Source organism: Sturnus vulgaris, chromosome 2, assembly GCF_052056855.1.
Source record: "Sturnus vulgaris isolate bStuVul1 chromosome 2, bStuVul1.hap1, whole genome shotgun sequence".
In the NCBI taxonomy this organism is placed as follows: Eukaryota; Metazoa; Chordata; class Aves; order Passeriformes; family Sturnidae; genus Sturnus; species Sturnus vulgaris.
The window spans coordinates 37,750,780-37,767,373 of NC_142244.1; the positions used below are offsets into that span (position 1 = coordinate 37,750,780).

Consider the following 16,594-nt stretch of genomic DNA (forward strand, 5'->3'; position numbering starts at 1 on the left):
AGCTTTGATGTGGAAATTACAGGATTCATTATGTCAGGAAACTTATGGAGAATGTAATAACGATATTTCATGTATCTGGTAAAATATGCTTCGGAAAGAGATGACAAAATACTTGACATTTTAAAGTAGTATTTCATGACATTGAACATTTTCAGAGTACTTCTATGTTGCAGTTGTGCATTTTAGTGTAGTAAAAATGTTCTTAGAGTATTTCTTGTACCACAGGTCTTTTCATTACTGCATACTTAAAGCAAGAGAGCACTGTGGACTTTTCGTGCTTCTTTTAAAGAGGATTATGTGTCAGCATTTTTCTCAAGCTTTCTCTTGGCTTTCTTCACTTCTCTAGTAAAGCTTCTCTCATCTCTGCTGTTATATGTTAGTAGTAATCTTGAAAATAATGAATTTTTTTTTAGAATACTGAGGTGGTGCATAGAAATTAGTTTCAGAGTAACTTTCAAGTTCAAGATTTCATTATTGTGTCAGAAATTAGATTGATTGAAGGTGGATGAAAGTGATATTTTCCTCTTTCCTTAGATTTAAGTTGAACTTTTTTTTTTTTTAACTCAAATTCTCTCAAACTGATGCAAACCAGTTTTTCCTACCAAGAAAGCTTGAGAAGTATTTGGAATAGTTTGCTGAATATTGGCTAGGCTTAGATTGGGGCTGCTGATGATCAGTCAGGCTGCATTAGCTTCTTCTCAGGGTTTACACTGTTAATCCCTGTGAACAACAGTTACATCAACTTTCTTTCCTTGAGCTTGGGAGGATAGACAGAAAACCACTGATTTTTGTCTCAGCCACTCAAAATGTCTTGTTTTTCTTTTTTAAATTTTCTTTTTCTACAGCAAAATTAATGGGGTAGGTGGGAGCTGTTCTGCTGTGCTTTTAGCTGTAGAGTGCAGAGGACTGTGGCTCCCTTTCCATACATACACTGAAGAGCCTTCCAAGATTTTAAGAGAAATAGCAAATCCTTCTGCTGCTATAAAAGTATAAAAATACTTGTAAAGCAGCTGAGTCATGCATAAAAAGCTTGTCCTGGGGAATCCATATTGATTGATAAATGTATATGTACTTTATGTGTGTGAATGTTCCTTATTACTCATTTTTAATATTAGTGGAGGCATTTTCTTTACTTTTTCAGGGCTGCTTCCTCCTGCAGGTATAGGTTCTTCCACAGATGAATAATTGGAAATTTAGTTACACAGGTACAAGCCCAGTGACACCAGTGGGATTGCAGCAGTGCTGGTGTCAGTACAGTTTAGCTTCAGTGCTTGTGCTAGAGTTAACACATAAGAACAAAAGAACCCAAAAGAATTCATTGATTGTACTTTTTTTCATAGGCAATGGGGTGACAGAGCAGTGAAAGGGGTATTAACTCTCAAAGCTAAACAAAGGTACTGGTAGACAATTTTAGGCACACAAGTATGAGTCAGAGCAAATTGTAAGAGATTAGATTATGTTGGTTGCAGATTTATTTATTGAGGAAATGTGGTACACCTATTATGCCTATTACATATATTTCATTATATAATGACTGTATGAACACGTCATGGATACCAAAGAATAAAGTTAATTAGTGAAGTTAATTTTTTCCTTTCCTAAAATGTTGCCAGTTAGTATGCTACTGATTTTTTCCCTAAAACTGAGAAATATTTAATACTCATGTTTAAATGAATCAAACTTAACCCACATGTAATAATTTCTGCCTTTTAAACACTCTTACCAACCTTTAAAATCAAATTATGCAAATTGAAGTATTAAACATTGTTAAAATTACCTTCTAAGTCCTAATTTGCAAGTACTTTATCATCTTTGTTGATGAAATAAGGCCAATCAAACAACAGCTATTTTCCATTTTTAAGTATCTTGTGCATAGAATGATAGATTAATAGATTACACTAGAAAAGTAATTTCTAGACATGTCTGAACTCTTCAAATTTTTTGAAAGGTGTGATGGATTTTCTTCTAAATCTGAAATAGAGCAGAGATAGAACAACCTAACAAACTGAGTGTTTGTAACTCATATATTACCATGTCAGCAATGGCAGAAGCACAGAAGAAAATAAGAGGCAAAGTGATTGTGAACTTTTGAAGCTGTGCAGTAAATGACCTGAATTGTACAAGAAAGAATGTGATTTTGTGGGAAGAAATTGCTGCATCCAGTTTTCCGGAATGTACTGCTTCAGATTTCTGCACTGATATACGTTCTAAGTTTAAGATACAAAAAACAAAGAATTTTCACAGAATCAGAACTGTTTGGAAGGGACCTTAAAGATCACCTAGTTCCAAGAACCCTGCCATTTTTATAAGAAATAAATTTTTTACTATATGAATCCTGGAAGTCTGGTTTCCCCATACAGTCAGTGGGCAAGCAGGTTCTTAAACAACAATTCCATCCAAAGACTGAGACTCATGGCATAAATCACCCCCTTGATTCCTGTCTCCAGTACCTGTAAAAAATCCCCAAAACCTAGATCACTTCTTACCTTGGATATCTACCCTTTAGATAGGTAATATGATGGTATGAATTTCTTTATGCATACCTTAGAGAAGGTTGCAAGTACCAAAGCTGAACTGTGCACTCTTCTTTTGTTGGTACTAATTTTGTACAAGGTGGAATTGCTAGCCTAAACAGAATTCACACACAGATGTAATTTCATTTCCATTTACTGTGAACCCCACTTGAAATCATGATCTCTTTTATCTGCTTCTGCATTAGGCTTATAAAACTAGGAAGTTTGTGTTGAGTCTGCATTAGCTATATCAAGTGCTTACACGTAAAATAATGCTTCCATCAGAATATGGGCAAAACAAGAGGTGAAAGAAAAATTGATGGCTCATTGTAAACCTCATAAAATAATAATAATACCTTGGAGAAGGATATCAACAGGTTTTTTTTTTCATAGTGTAGAAAGTGTCTGCTCTATGGTGACAAAACAGCTTAAAAAGAAGTAAATCTAAATTGTTGCTGAATAGCAAAAAGGATTGTGAGGAGTGAGAGCAGTGAGTAGGGGAAATCAGAAAAGAATCCCTTGTTTTGACAAGGTCTTGAAACTATGGTGAAGCAGATGAAGCATTAGTGAAAAGAATCAAGGAACAGGGAGTGTATGAGTGGCTTAATAGGAGTTGTGGGAGAAGATTACGTTTCAAGTTTAGTTGGAAAAGATGAGAAGGTAGAAAACTAATCATTAATAATGGTTTGGATTAAGTGGGATTAGATAAAGTAAGTTTAAATTTATAGGTATGTGTGTGTGCATCTGTGTGTGAGAGGAAAACAACAAATTTGGGTGATAAGAAGGAAGAAAAAAAACTTGAAAGGAAAGAAAATGGGAAAACAGTGGAGGCTGACTTGGAGACATGAGAGGCTGTGATTACAGCTGGGAGATTGTGATGCACAATACAGAAGAAAGCATGACTGTTCTGAACAACATATGAGTAATGGGATAAAGTAAAATAAAATTGCAATTTGGGAATCAACCAGAGAAGAGTGACCATTGTTACTTGCTAGGTGAGTATTTTCTCCAAGGGGATGAAAACAAGAAAAACCAGGATAACAGTGAGAGAGGCAGAAAGAGGAAAAGGTGAATATTGTGAAAATCATTGGAGAGGAGGCTGAATAAAAATGAAGGAAGGATATAAGAGACATCTAAAAAGGAAAGAAGGAGTGAATACAGCACCCTTTGAGCAGGGTACAAGATAATAATGACTGCAGGTCTTTGCAGGTGTTGACCAAGAGCTGAATTTGACTTCTTGGAGCTCTGCTAATTATGTGTTGAGGGTGTATCTTCCCTAAAGGATGTACAGTGACTGGTGGTCAGATCTGATTTATTCCTGATAAAGTATAAATTTCTTTGAAAACCTTATGGTTTTTTATTCTTTGTTCTTCACACCAGAACAGTCCTATTACAACAAGAAAGTTTTAGGTTATTATATGTTTTGATTCAAAAACTTAACATATTTTTTTTTTGTTTCATAAATGAAGCATGGGTAAGAAGAAGGAAGTGGGCTTAGTTATGCACCAAAATTAAAAAAAGATGTGGGATATCTTGCATAAATAGCCCATAAAATGCACTTACTCTGATAAAGACTAGCATGAAAAACTTTTTGCCAGCCTTTTAAGGATAGCTTGAAAATGCAAAGTCATCACATTTGAAATCAGGAGAATGTTTTCTGTATGTTTATATGCAATAAGAAAATAAATTTCTAATGATTTTGGAAAGCAATATCAAAAGAACATCAGCAACTTTTCTTTGATAATTAATAAAGAAAGAACCCAAATCTGGAGTTGTCAAAGGGCTAAATAAGGATCACTCTTTAGCTTTGGTGACAAAACAGAAATTGTGAAGGGCTATTTAATGCTTGTCAGATACCCAAATGGGCTTGCTGTTTCTGAAATGTAAAATGACATGGTCTAGTGGAAGATGTCCCTTCCCCTGGCAGGGGGTTTGAAAATAGATATCTTTATGGTCCCTTCCAACCCAAATCATTCTATGATTCTCTGAGTCTATGACCATCTTAATTATACAGTCAACTGGAAATTTCTGTAGAACAAATATATCCTGAAGTTACTTGTACAAGAATTTGGCAATCTTGTATTCTGCTGAGGTTTGGGTGATGAGACAACTGGAGAAACCATACAGCCAAAAGAATAAATTTTGGATGTTGAATGAAAATCAATGTCAGGGTAGTTATCTTCCTATGCATATGATAACAGAAGTAGAAGAAGCAGTCTTCTTTCTTGCAGTTTTCTGAAAAACAATACCCAATTAACTATGATTAAAATGAGTTTTGCTTGTAATAAAAATCTACAGATGTGACTTTGAGGCAAAACAATCTCTTCTTGAAAATAAGAGTTATCATAACAAACAGCTCTGATGGCAATTTTTATTAGATAGGCTAGGTCCAGGAGTTTTGAAATATTGCAGTTGTATAAATTGTATGTTTTGATTCTGTTGTTGCTGCTATCATAATACAATTCTTACCATTAAAATTCACATAATGAAATATATATCTTATTGAGTGGATGCAGTTGTAGTAGGGTAGAAGTATAGCAAGGAAGAATTATGCAGTGTTTCTATTTTGAGTGTAAACAAGTCAATCAAATCAAATAATTGCAGAAGTAAAATAAAAAAGTATCAAATTACTATTGTTATTGTGAGAAAAAGCATCTTAAAAGGTGTTAATAAAGTGGCAGAGTATGTGGCAGAAAATGAAAAGCCCAACAGAATGTTTGTTTCAAGGATTTTAGGAATTTAGCATAATCTGTAGAGCTGATTTTTATACTTCAGCTGCTTATGTCACCCTTCAACTACCATAAAGGAGAGAAACTTTCTGGAAAGTAAGTGCGTTCTCATAAAGGAACAAACCTGAGTTTTTCAGGTCCTTACTTTGGCATTGCTAGGCTTTATTTCAGATTTTTCACAAAATTGTGTATAAAAACCTCTCTTTACCTGTTTTTCATTTCTCACTCTCCTGAAAATGTCACAGAAAATGAGTAGTGCTTTCTTCTAAGAAAGGCAAGTGAGCTCTAATAGCGATGAGAGCTTTGCCAGGAAGTCTCTCTTGAACGGTGGAGTTGAGATAGTTACCCTACATTACATCTCTCTCTTTCTTAAAGACATTTTCTTGTGAAATGTTTTGGAGAGTCCTCTAGAATAACAGGTGCAGCCCTAAATGGAAGGCAACTGTTACCTTGCCTTTGCAAGGGATTCTTTTTAAACATCGGGGCTTGAATAAAGATTGGTAACTTATTCTGGAAGGGCTGTGCATTCATCATGCTCTGGATCATGAGCATATGTAAGGTCAGGAGGCTGGGAACCTTCTTGCTTTGCAAGTGAGTGTTGGTCATATAGAAGAGACCCTCAAAATGATCTAAAGATTTCATGCACATCTGCTCCCATGATGTAGCACTTTTACATTTTGTCCTGGTCAATAGTATGTTTTTTCTTCTACCAGAAACACAAGTTCCTGGATGAGACATGATTGATTGCAGCCCCCGTGCCCTGAAGAAGGGGTGCAGTTGGTTGTGTCCTGCCATGGACCTCACTGTGTGTACCCCTGACCCACTCCTGCTGCAGTCCTGTGGCCCCTGACTGTCACAGGTGCTGTTGAGCATCTTTCTCAGAGGAGGGCACATCAGTGTCCCAAATCAGGGACAGAATCCAAAAGCAGTGGTTTTTGGTTTTGGAGAAGGGGAAAGATTGAGTTGTGGATATCCTGACTAGTTGGGCTTGTGGGAATAGGTGCTGGATGTCATGCCAGGCATGTGCTGCCAGTTACAGGTGCAGACAAGTCCAAAAAAGCAATTGGAAAAGCTGCTAAACCGGAGATCTGGCCTTTAGTGGTGCATAATTATGGAAGGCATGCAGCATCTCTTAGGCAGAAATTTGTTACTAGTCCACAGCTAGGAGAAATTCAGAGAAAACAGATTTAAGGCAAGTGCTCACCTAACTTTAACATCGTTTTTAGATTCTGTACATAGTGAAAGGAAACCTCTGGGCACAATTCACCTCACCTACCTGAGATTTCTAACAGAGGATGAAATTAATTAAGACCTTCACGTGCCTGTTTTTACTCACTTGAGTATAGAGTCAGATGACTACCTCATATTTCAGCATTATAAATGTAAATTTTATTTGATATTAAAGATATCTGTCATGACAAGCTTGCACTCTGAGAAGCTGAGAAAGAATTTTTCCCAAACAACTGGAAAATGCTGATGATTTCTTTAAATATGGAAAAGAGAAAATTCAATGGAAATGTTTGTAGTTTTTCATAGTTATCTAAAACCATGGAGGCTGTGGTAAATTTTGCTTTAAGTTCTTACTGCGATCTGATATAAAAGCAGGATTTGAAAAGTCATGCAAAGAGAATGGGTTGCCACTACTTGCAAGAAATGGAAGTTGCAGGTTCAGACAGCTTGTTTAGGTGCTTTGACAGGCCAGAGACTGTCAAGTTAAAAATGTACAAAAACAGAGAGTATGTCCATATGCTGCTAAATGAGAGCACCAACAAACCAGTTCCAGTGCTGGAGCCATGATTCTCTTCCTGCTTAACTGTTGGCTCACTCCTTGGCTATTTGCTTCCAGCAGGCTCCAGACAGAAACAGCCCTAAGCACTGAGACTTGGCTGAAAACTTACTATAATTTAGCAGTGTAGGTGCAGCCAGAGAGTCTAAATATGAAGTAAAATGGTGCTAGCAATGAGTGGTACTGCATAAAGCATCATTCCATCTGCCTCAGGTGGGTACAGTATCTTACTGGATTTTCTATGAAATAACTGCATTGGTTTGCTGAGCAACCAGCAAAACCAACAGGGCAGTGAACAGCATATGCAGACATGTATGTTTAAATAACAAAAGGAACTGGATCAAGATCAGCTTTTTAATTCATATCACCCCTGCTGCTATGGAGCCTGTTAATGGATCTCTGCTGCAATTAATTTCTATTTGAATTGAAGGCATTTTGAGAATTGCCAATGTGGATGTAATAGAAACCCCTTAGATGGTCATAAGCAAGATATCGTTTGTGTGCAAATACAAATTGAGTATTCAGCTTGTGTTTTCTCCTTTCATCTTTCCACAGAGGTTGCTCACTTCTCATATCCCTCTTTTTCCCATTTTGCTGCACTAACGAGTTTTTAATGCAAAGGAAAAGAGATTATAAGCAGTGAAGCAAAGACAGCTTTATAGAGCAAGACTGAGGAATTGAAGACATAGATCAGAGCTATCCACCAAGCTAAGATGAAAGAGAAGTTCATGAAAACAGAGACATATAGATAGCTTTGATTTCATTATCATTAGACAAGAAAGGACAAAAAATTGAATAGCTATAATGATCTCCATACTTAGTAAGTTGCCTATATTAATAAAAGAGTCTATGCATTAAAGTGATAGCACAGGACAAGAAGACATCCTGTAGTAAATTTTTTTGTTCATCTCTGGTGTTAGTGTAATGTGATGTCATTACCCAGTCGTAATAAACTAAAAAACCCAAATATTATGCATGTATTAAATATTATATTCATTGATGGTGTGATTTCATGCAATTGTTAAACATTAAGTGTTTGTTTGGACTTTTTTCTCTCTTTCCTTTTCAACACAGATTCTGGGGATTGTACTTCTATTACTAATTTCATGGTTTATCAGATCTTGAATTGTAAACAAATTAAATAGTTGGTGGATTTTAGAGGAAGCTTTTGTTTGGCAGGTACATGTACCTTGTTATAATATTCACAAGAGAAGTACCTAATTACATTTGAAAGGTGCTTGACTAGATAAAGAATGATTTATGTACAGTGTTTTATGATTGCAGTTAGGAATCTAATACAGAAAATTAGCAGTTGGGAGTGGGGGGGAGTGATAAATGTTCTTGTTTTGAGAAATAACAAATTTGTTCCTCCAGGATGAAGTCAGTTCGAATGCTTTCCTTCAGTTTAGGTCTTGAAAAATATATTTTTTCATTAAGTATAAATTTAAGTAAAACAGTAAAGGAAAGCTATTTTCCAGGGCATATCCCATCATTACAAAAAAATAAAATAGCATGATTAATATATTTTTCTTTTTCTTTTTTTTTTAATTAATCAATACTTTCTGGCCAATTAAAAAAAATGCTGACTAGTTGTATCAAAGTGATGCTTTGAAATTCTTCTGAGATTTTAATGATAAATATATTTTCATTGCTCTGCATTTTACTTGCAATATAGTGAGCCTTTGTAGCTTTCTCAGATGCTCTACTCTACACATTTAAGAAATGAGAAAAGGAAGAAAGGTATGTTAAATGAGTTGCCTGGAGGAACAAAAAAAAAAAAATCCATGTCACACTGGAAGAAGTTTTGGAATACTGCTTAAATCAGTGTCATCTCCTCAGCTGATACATTTCTTGTCCAACACAATCCATTTTGGTGCACTACATTTTGTAGCTTAATTTATTTTGACACTGGGACTCAGCATAGGAATTACATTAACATTCTGTGCCTTTTTGCCATTCAGCTGTCTCTTGCAAAGGTCCTCTGTCATGTTCTTGCCCTAGGTTAATATAGTAAACAAGATGTATTTCAGTGTATGTATCAGTGAGTGAGTTTTACATAAGTACTGTGAATTTTCTGTCTGTTTTTCTATTGCAATGTAAATTGTAAGCTGTAAATTGTACATTGGAGCTTGTAAGAAAATGCATAAATAATTTGTCTTCCATTGTGAGAATATTAGAAGCAGGTCTTCTATTTTACTTGAAATTACTACTTTGGAAACTATTTAAACATTAGCACAAAGTCCACAAACATACTCCATCAAATATCAGTGTCACTATGTTGGTGATTTATATAGCCATTATGTACTGAACTTTTACTGCTTTCAGTTTATAAACCTGATTATGCACCCCCAAGACAAAGGGGAGTTAAGTAGTCTGTACTTTAGAACTCCTCAGCTGTGTGTTGAAAAATGTGCTTCAGTAGACTAATGATACTGGAACAGCTGTACAGTATGCCTGTGAATTTACCTTCCATGTGAATTTAAGGGATTTTCTGGTTTTATTTTCTTTAGGTCAATGGAACAGAAATTGAATATGAATTTGAAGAAATTACTTTGGAGAGGGTAAGTATAATTTATTCTCTCTTATGGGAAAATATAATCTGTTTATAAATTGTTTATATTTTGAATAAAGGTGTCATTGTTTAGTCTAACCTGTAAAAATATGAGTGATACAAGAGAAGTCTTTCATGCTATTAAGAAGTTTCAGGTTTAGCTACTTGCATTCAAAATGCCTTTCTTCCTCATAAGTCTGTCAGTGCTCAGACACTGACACAAACACAGTGGGTGTTTGGTTATTATGAAGAGCCTCAATGACTTGGCCTTTTTAGCTTGCCAACTGGAATTTGGAATGTTTTCTCTTTAAAAATCTTTGGTTTCCTGACATATGTGTATGATAGAGGATGTGTAATGTTATACTATAAAAGAAAAATTTCAAAAGGGTTTTTAATGTTCAAATGGGTATATAAAAGCTATAGACCATATCTATGCATAAAAGATATGCCTACTCAGAGCTGAATTATCTGAGCTGTAATCAGGGCTTGCAGGGAAGGCTTTGTTGGTGATGTAGCACCAAAGCCAAAGCAAAATGTGCTGTACCATGTCTCCCTTGATTTGGTGTTTTTTCCTTGCCTTTTGGTTAGGTAGCTGCTGTCCTACAGTGCTGACTTTGTGTGACACAGATCAGGGCCATATGGGCTGTGTAGGGTTCGAGAAAGAAAGTCTAAGCTTTGTAATGTGTCACACTGCTTACAAAGGTTTCTAAGGGATGCGAGAATGTCATTGCAGAATTCCTTTGGTGTTCTACCAGCATCTTGGGAATATGGAGTTTTTCCATCTTGAAGCACAGTTCAGCTTCTTTCTACATTAAATGATTGACTGGAAGGCCAGATTTATCAAGATGTGGTTGATGCTGTGTGAACAAATGCCTGTAAAGTAGCAAATTGCCATTAAGTTAGATACTTAAATTATATAATTCGCTGCACTTTTTCTGCATGTTATATTTTTAATTGTCCAGGATAATTAATTCCATAACCATTAAACTTAAAGGGATGCAAGTTTATGTTCTCATTGATTTGCTCTCTCAGGCAAATTATGAAAGAACAATGTATCTTTTTATCATAGCCATCTTCATAACAGATAACATCTAAGGTTATAGGCACTTTTCTTCTGCTGTCTCCCAGCTTACTCGTGCATCACTAGTTATTCATTGGACTAGAGTTTCCAAAGGTCACTGAACAGAAAACAGAACACATGCCTCCTGGGTGATATTTTGAAAAGCACTTTATTTTTAACAGATGTGTGAGTTATCAGTGTACATACTGCAGAACGAATGTGATTTGCATCTCCTGTACCTGTCAGATGAGGATAATTGGTTATTCATGGTGCAGTGTAATAGCAGCTAAAGGCTGAACAACAATAGCAAGAAGAGATACAGATCTTAATGGACAATGTTTCAGTTGTTTTCTGATGATACTGGATCTTTGGCTTCTGATTACTACTGCTTGAAATGTTCTGTCACATGTATCAGTGTTTTGTCTCAAAGGCAGGGTACTGTGTCTGCTGGTTTTTGTGTGAGATATAAAACACAAGTGATTGCCTTTAAATAACTGTCATTTATGTCAGACTAAAAGTGTTTTCAGAAAAAAAGACATTCTCCATGTTGATTACCCATTTTCTTCCACAAAACTGCTTTTAGAAATTAGAGGGAAATCATCTCTCTGTACTTAATGGCAGAGCTGCAAAATATATTAAGATTGCTGCTATTGAGGGAGAAAAATGTAGTTTTTACAGTTTACAGCTGGTAATAAACTTTACATTTTAGTCCAGTTATTCAAGTCACAGAATACTGCATCCCCAAAACGATCAAATATTTTCTTCAGTAAATTTATACATATTTTGAAATGGTCAGTATAATTTAAAGATTTTAAAATGTGAAAAAAAATGGTTAAAGGTGCATTAGGGCAAAAGCACTCTCACTTGCCTTATTTTTAATAATAGAATGAAAAGGAAGGTGGTAAGGGACTGATAACTTCAGAGCACTTCCCAGTGCTTATTAGGAGATCACCTTCATCCGTAGGTGACATGGATTTGTGGGACCTCTTCCTGAAGAGAGGTACTGGCTTTGGTATGAGCCTTGCTCCAGGGTGAGGAGATGTTCTCATCTCATGAGGTAAAATAAGACTGCTGTGTGCATGTTGGCAGAGTGTCCAGTGTGGAGCTGGAGAGCAGATCAGCAGGGTCCCAAAAATGCGAGAGCAAACTCTGCCAATGGTCTGGTGGGAGGATAGCACAGGACTTGCTGAGAGTTCCCGAGCTGCCCAAGACCTTTCTGGTGTACCAGGAAGTTGACTGCAAGGTTACAGGGGGCTTTTGATGAAAGCTTTTAAAAAAAAAAATTCTCTTTGAAATAATGTTATTCAGTTGTTTCTGTTTAAAATGTTGTGCCCTAGTTTGCAGTTAAAAAAACTTGGGGACTTGAGATTAAAAGGCTTCAGTGAGACTTGACATAGACGATTAATTTGAGGCTGATCCTCCTTAAATCTGTGATCATTGCTGCTTCCAGGAGTTAAAGAAGTTGTAAGTACACCCCTGTCAGTCCTCTCTTTAGTGTATGCTCTTATCCTTTTACTCCTCGCTGGTGCTAGCCACTTATCTGGTACCTTCACCAATCTCTGAGCTCACTGTTAAATCATTTAAAGCTCTCATAAGAACACACTTGAATAACAGTTACAGAGTTAAAAGAAATCAAACAAATTCTCTGATGTGGAGAAAAAAAAAAAAAAGGAAGATAGTTTGAATTCCTTGACATACCTCAGAGAATATGTGAGATTCTCTGCCAATTTACCAGCATAAAATACAGATCTGTATGTAGACTAAAACTTTGTGATTTGTAAAAAAAGTACAATGCCCGAATGCACACTCAGACAAAATACTTAAAAATAAAATAGTACCTTGCTCTAGCTTGAATATTGAATACATTTTAAAAAGGAAACTCTGCATACAATAATTCGTATTAGTGCAGTGATGTTAGTCTTCCATTACTGAAGGACTTGAAAAAATCATACCCAGTGCTATCAGGAGACTTATTTGCATTTGTAAATCAGTGGTCAGTGTAAGAGATAATCAAATAGTCTCTGGTATAAAGCCTAACCAACTTTCCTAAGCCAGAGGAAAGTTTTAATTGAATGACTCCTTGGTACAAGTGCTGTGCTGGGAGACAGATGCTGAAGAGAGGATTTTAATAGAGGTCAGAATATCAGGCAATATAAATACTTACCCTGAAGAGAAGTTAAGAAAGACAGTGGGTCGCTTAATGATTCATATTGGATTTATGCTGAGTTCAGCATCTGAGTTGAGATCACAGAACCTTTTTGCTCATCTAACATTGCCTGCTTTTTAGATGTTGCACAAAAAGAGCACACTTATGATTAGTATAACTGTTTTCAATAGATTCTTTTCATGTTCAGTATGTATTTTCATTTTTTATCTGTATAAAAGAAGGGTGATATTAGTTTTTGTGGAATAGACTGTTTGGAAAAATCAAATTCTATCAACACTGGAATTAAAGACATCTAGTTCCCATCCCTTAGGATGCAAATGCATCCTAAGATTGACTGACCTTGGTCAGTCAATCTGAAAATATTAAGCTCTGACTGAGAATTTTCCCAAGCCTGAGACATGTATGAAGGATCTCTATTTCTTTTTCTTTTATACTCCTGTGAATTTTCTGGCCTATCATAACAATTCAGGTTACACTCAGAATGTCCCTGTTTTTTAATTAACTACATAGTTATACAAAGTTTTTAGGAACCTGTTGTTTTGTTTCCTCCTCACTTTTTCAGATTTCATTGCAATTGCCTATTGTCTCACTACAGCTGAGAGAGAGACAGGTATGAATGCTCACATAGCATAATTATTTCCTTAGAAAATCAGGTTAAATATATTCATGGAATCATATTCCAAAAGAGTAAATTCTCAATGATGATTTATCATCTTGGAGTGTGCTGTGTTAACTCTGATAAATTTAATTCTGTATCCACCGCAGGTTCTGTTCAGTGGAGAAAATAAAAAATCTACTCTGTCTCTTCTTTCCTTTGACTTGATAGTTCAGTGAAGTCAAGCACCACCCTGAGAAGATTTAATTTTTCTACTTGGAGAATATAGTTCTTTAAAAGATTGGGTTTCTACATTTCACCAAAGTGAAGGACTTACTCAAATCTTAACTAGAACTAGTCATAGGTGACCTTAGATTAGGTCAGCTGGTTAGAACATGATTCTAAAAACACCAACACCCAAGGTCGTGTGTGCAATCCCCATTTGGGCTATTCACCCAAGAACTGGACTCAGTGATCCTTGTGGGTCCCTTCCAACTCAGAGTATTGTGTGAAATTATGGCTTGAAGCCCCCTCTAGGTACTGAAAGGCTGCATTAAGATCTCCACGGAGCCTTCTCTTATCCAGGCTGAACAGCTCCAACTTTCTTAACCTGTTTTCACAGGAGAATTGCTCCAGCCCTCTGATCACCTTTATGGTCTCCTCTGCATTCACCAGATCCACATCCTTCTTATGCTGGGGTCCCAGAGCTGGGTGCTGCACTCCAGGTGGGGGCTCACCAGGGCAGACTAGAGGGACAGAATTCCCTCCCTTGATCTATTGGCCATGCTGCTTTGAGGCAGGCCAGGATACACTCAAGATATGTCCAGCTTCTCACCAAACAAGATCACCATTTGCTTGTATGTCTGGGGGAAAAGGTTTTCACTATTAGTCAGTAGTGAATCCTCTTTCTGCCTTTTTTTAAGGTCTTAAAACAGCAGTTCATGCACCAATCTGCTTTGATCTCTCAGGACTGAGACTGTAGGACATCACAGTGCCAGGACAGTCCTCCTTTAATTGTTTCAGAAATAAGAGTGGAAGGGAGTGGTCAAGAAATGGCCACTAGGAAAAGTATTTTCAAAGTTTAAGAGCGTATGCTGTAGATGCCTTTTGAGAGTCCAGAGTGCAAAAATCAATATCCAACCATCAACAGCCCCAGTGGAGTAATCTGGCATCTTACAACAGGAGAAAGTAAATCTTTTAAAGTGAGTGTCCCTCAGGTACCTGATGGGCTCCACCAAACTCAAGAGTTGCTCTCTGAGTTATTTTTGCAGACCTGTAAATGATTTCTTTATAGTTGAAAGCTTTCTCTGTGCCTTTAGTACATTTCTTCTTTGATAGGCTTTGCCTGCTTACTTCCTAGGTGGTAGTTACTCTTTCAGCCTCAAACTGAAATAAATTATAATTCACAGACAAAATCCCTCTTATTGACTAGTTTATACCAGATTGATTGTAGACTAGTGACCTACAGGTGTTTATTGCTAGAAAGCTCACCCACAGGATTCTTTTTCCTGGAAGGGGCCTACAAGAAAAAGCAGAAGTGTTTATTTATGGTACCATGTTATAAGAAAACAGAAAATGAAAATCCCATCATTTTCATAGTTGTTCAATTTGAAATACTAATATCTTGTGTATCCATACAGAGTCTGCATAGTGTATTTCTCTGTGTATAAAACGAAGTTCTGTGAGATAAGAAATTGAGAAATCCTTGAAAATACATGTGTAGTGCATGCAGTCTCTGTGCAGGAAATTCTGTTCTGCATTGTAATTCCAATCACAGTTTAGCATTGAGACTGGTGATTAGTTGTGTCAGTGACTGTTGTTCACCTTCAGGGAGGTTTGTAAGTACTGGAAAGGGCAGGCTCTGGCCCCTGAAGCAAGGTCTTTGTTCTCCTTTCATCTCTTGTGTCTTACCAGATTTTGCCTTGACCTGAGGCTGTGCTGAAGTGATCAATGAAAGAAACTAAAGGGGTCTGTTGTGAAGTCCTGCCAATGGGACGCTGAAATACCAGGTCAACATTTTCTGAAACAACTGCAGAATTTGGTTGCTTTAGTTCAATGACCCAAATTAAGATTCTTTGGAGGAGTCTGGGTGTTTTTTATTTTCTTTCACCTCAGAGCAGCCCTAATTTGGTACCCAAAATATAACTAATCACTGGGAAACTTTGTTCTTATTCTGTCAGAGTCATTATGTTGAAACTATTCCTGGTTGTAGGGCTGTACTACATGTCTTGTGGGGGCCTGTTCCACCCGTGCATAGTAGAGGTACAAAACGTGCCAATCCAGGGTGTGCTTGGAAAAGGAGAAATGCTGGGAGAGGGTGTGCCCTACCCTTGAGAAACAGAGGCTCCTGCCTGATGTTCCTAGCTGTCATCCTCCCCATTCAGTTTCTGGGAGTGGAAATCAATAAGCCCACATAACTGTTTTACTGAAGACTACTGAAAGTGAAGACTAAGAGAAGTGAAGGAACAGCTGTCAGATACTAAACCCCTCTTAGAGGTGGGAACAAACTGTTTTTATTTATTAAATTGCTGTTAGCAATTTCATGGCTATGGAGCATGTTGAAGTAGAACTGCTGCAGCACTGATAGTATCCTGGAAACAGTGACAGGATTAGGACTGGTCTAATCTCCAGATAGTGGTGTCTGCACTGCTTCAGAATACATGCTGCCAGAAGATTCTGAGTTTTCCAGGGAAAATGCTGAGAAAGCCAGTGGCTTTCCCTTGAACCTTTATTTATAAGGAAGATTTGCCCTACATTTCATCATTGCTACAGCTGTGCAGAGGGTACATCCTTTCCCAGCTGTGTAGTGGCAGCACTTGTCATCCCAATAGGCATGGCAGGAAATCTGCAAAGGGTGAAAGGGGAGACAAAGGAGAGGAAAAGGCTAAAAGTGAATAGAGGAGGAGAAAACCTGCTACACTGTACTATACTAGCCTGTACTTAGAAAAAGAAGCTGAAATAACACTTATACATTTAGCTCCCTCTGGGTATCTATCAAAGAAATTATTGTTTTCATATTATTTTCTTAGAATTCTGCTTCTAAATCTAAATGTCTGAAAAACACTGCATGGATGCTAGCTTGGATAAATCAGAATGGTGTATTTCTTTGGATGTATTACTGAAATGCCATTTAAATTCCTCTAAGGGCATTTTTGCAGTGAAGGATGTCTCTACCCGTGCATGTGTGTTAGCT

At 36.8% G+C, this 16,594-nt stretch overlaps 1 protein-coding gene across 32 annotated transcripts in view; it reads left to right on the plus strand.

Annotated features, from left to right (window-relative positions):
• The window catches only part of DLG2 (discs large MAGUK scaffold protein 2), a 982,239-nt gene that overhangs the window by 605,838 nt on the left and 359,807 nt on the right, over positions 1–16,594 (plus strand). For all 32 annotated transcript variants that reach the window (XM_088159292.1, XM_088159294.1, XM_088159295.1 and 29 more), the window contains one exon: positions 9,539–9,589. In XM_088159292.1, the coding sequence (XP_088015418.1) occupies positions 9,539–9,589 (51 nt within the window). The remainder of the gene's footprint in view (positions 1–9,538; positions 9,590–16,594) is intronic.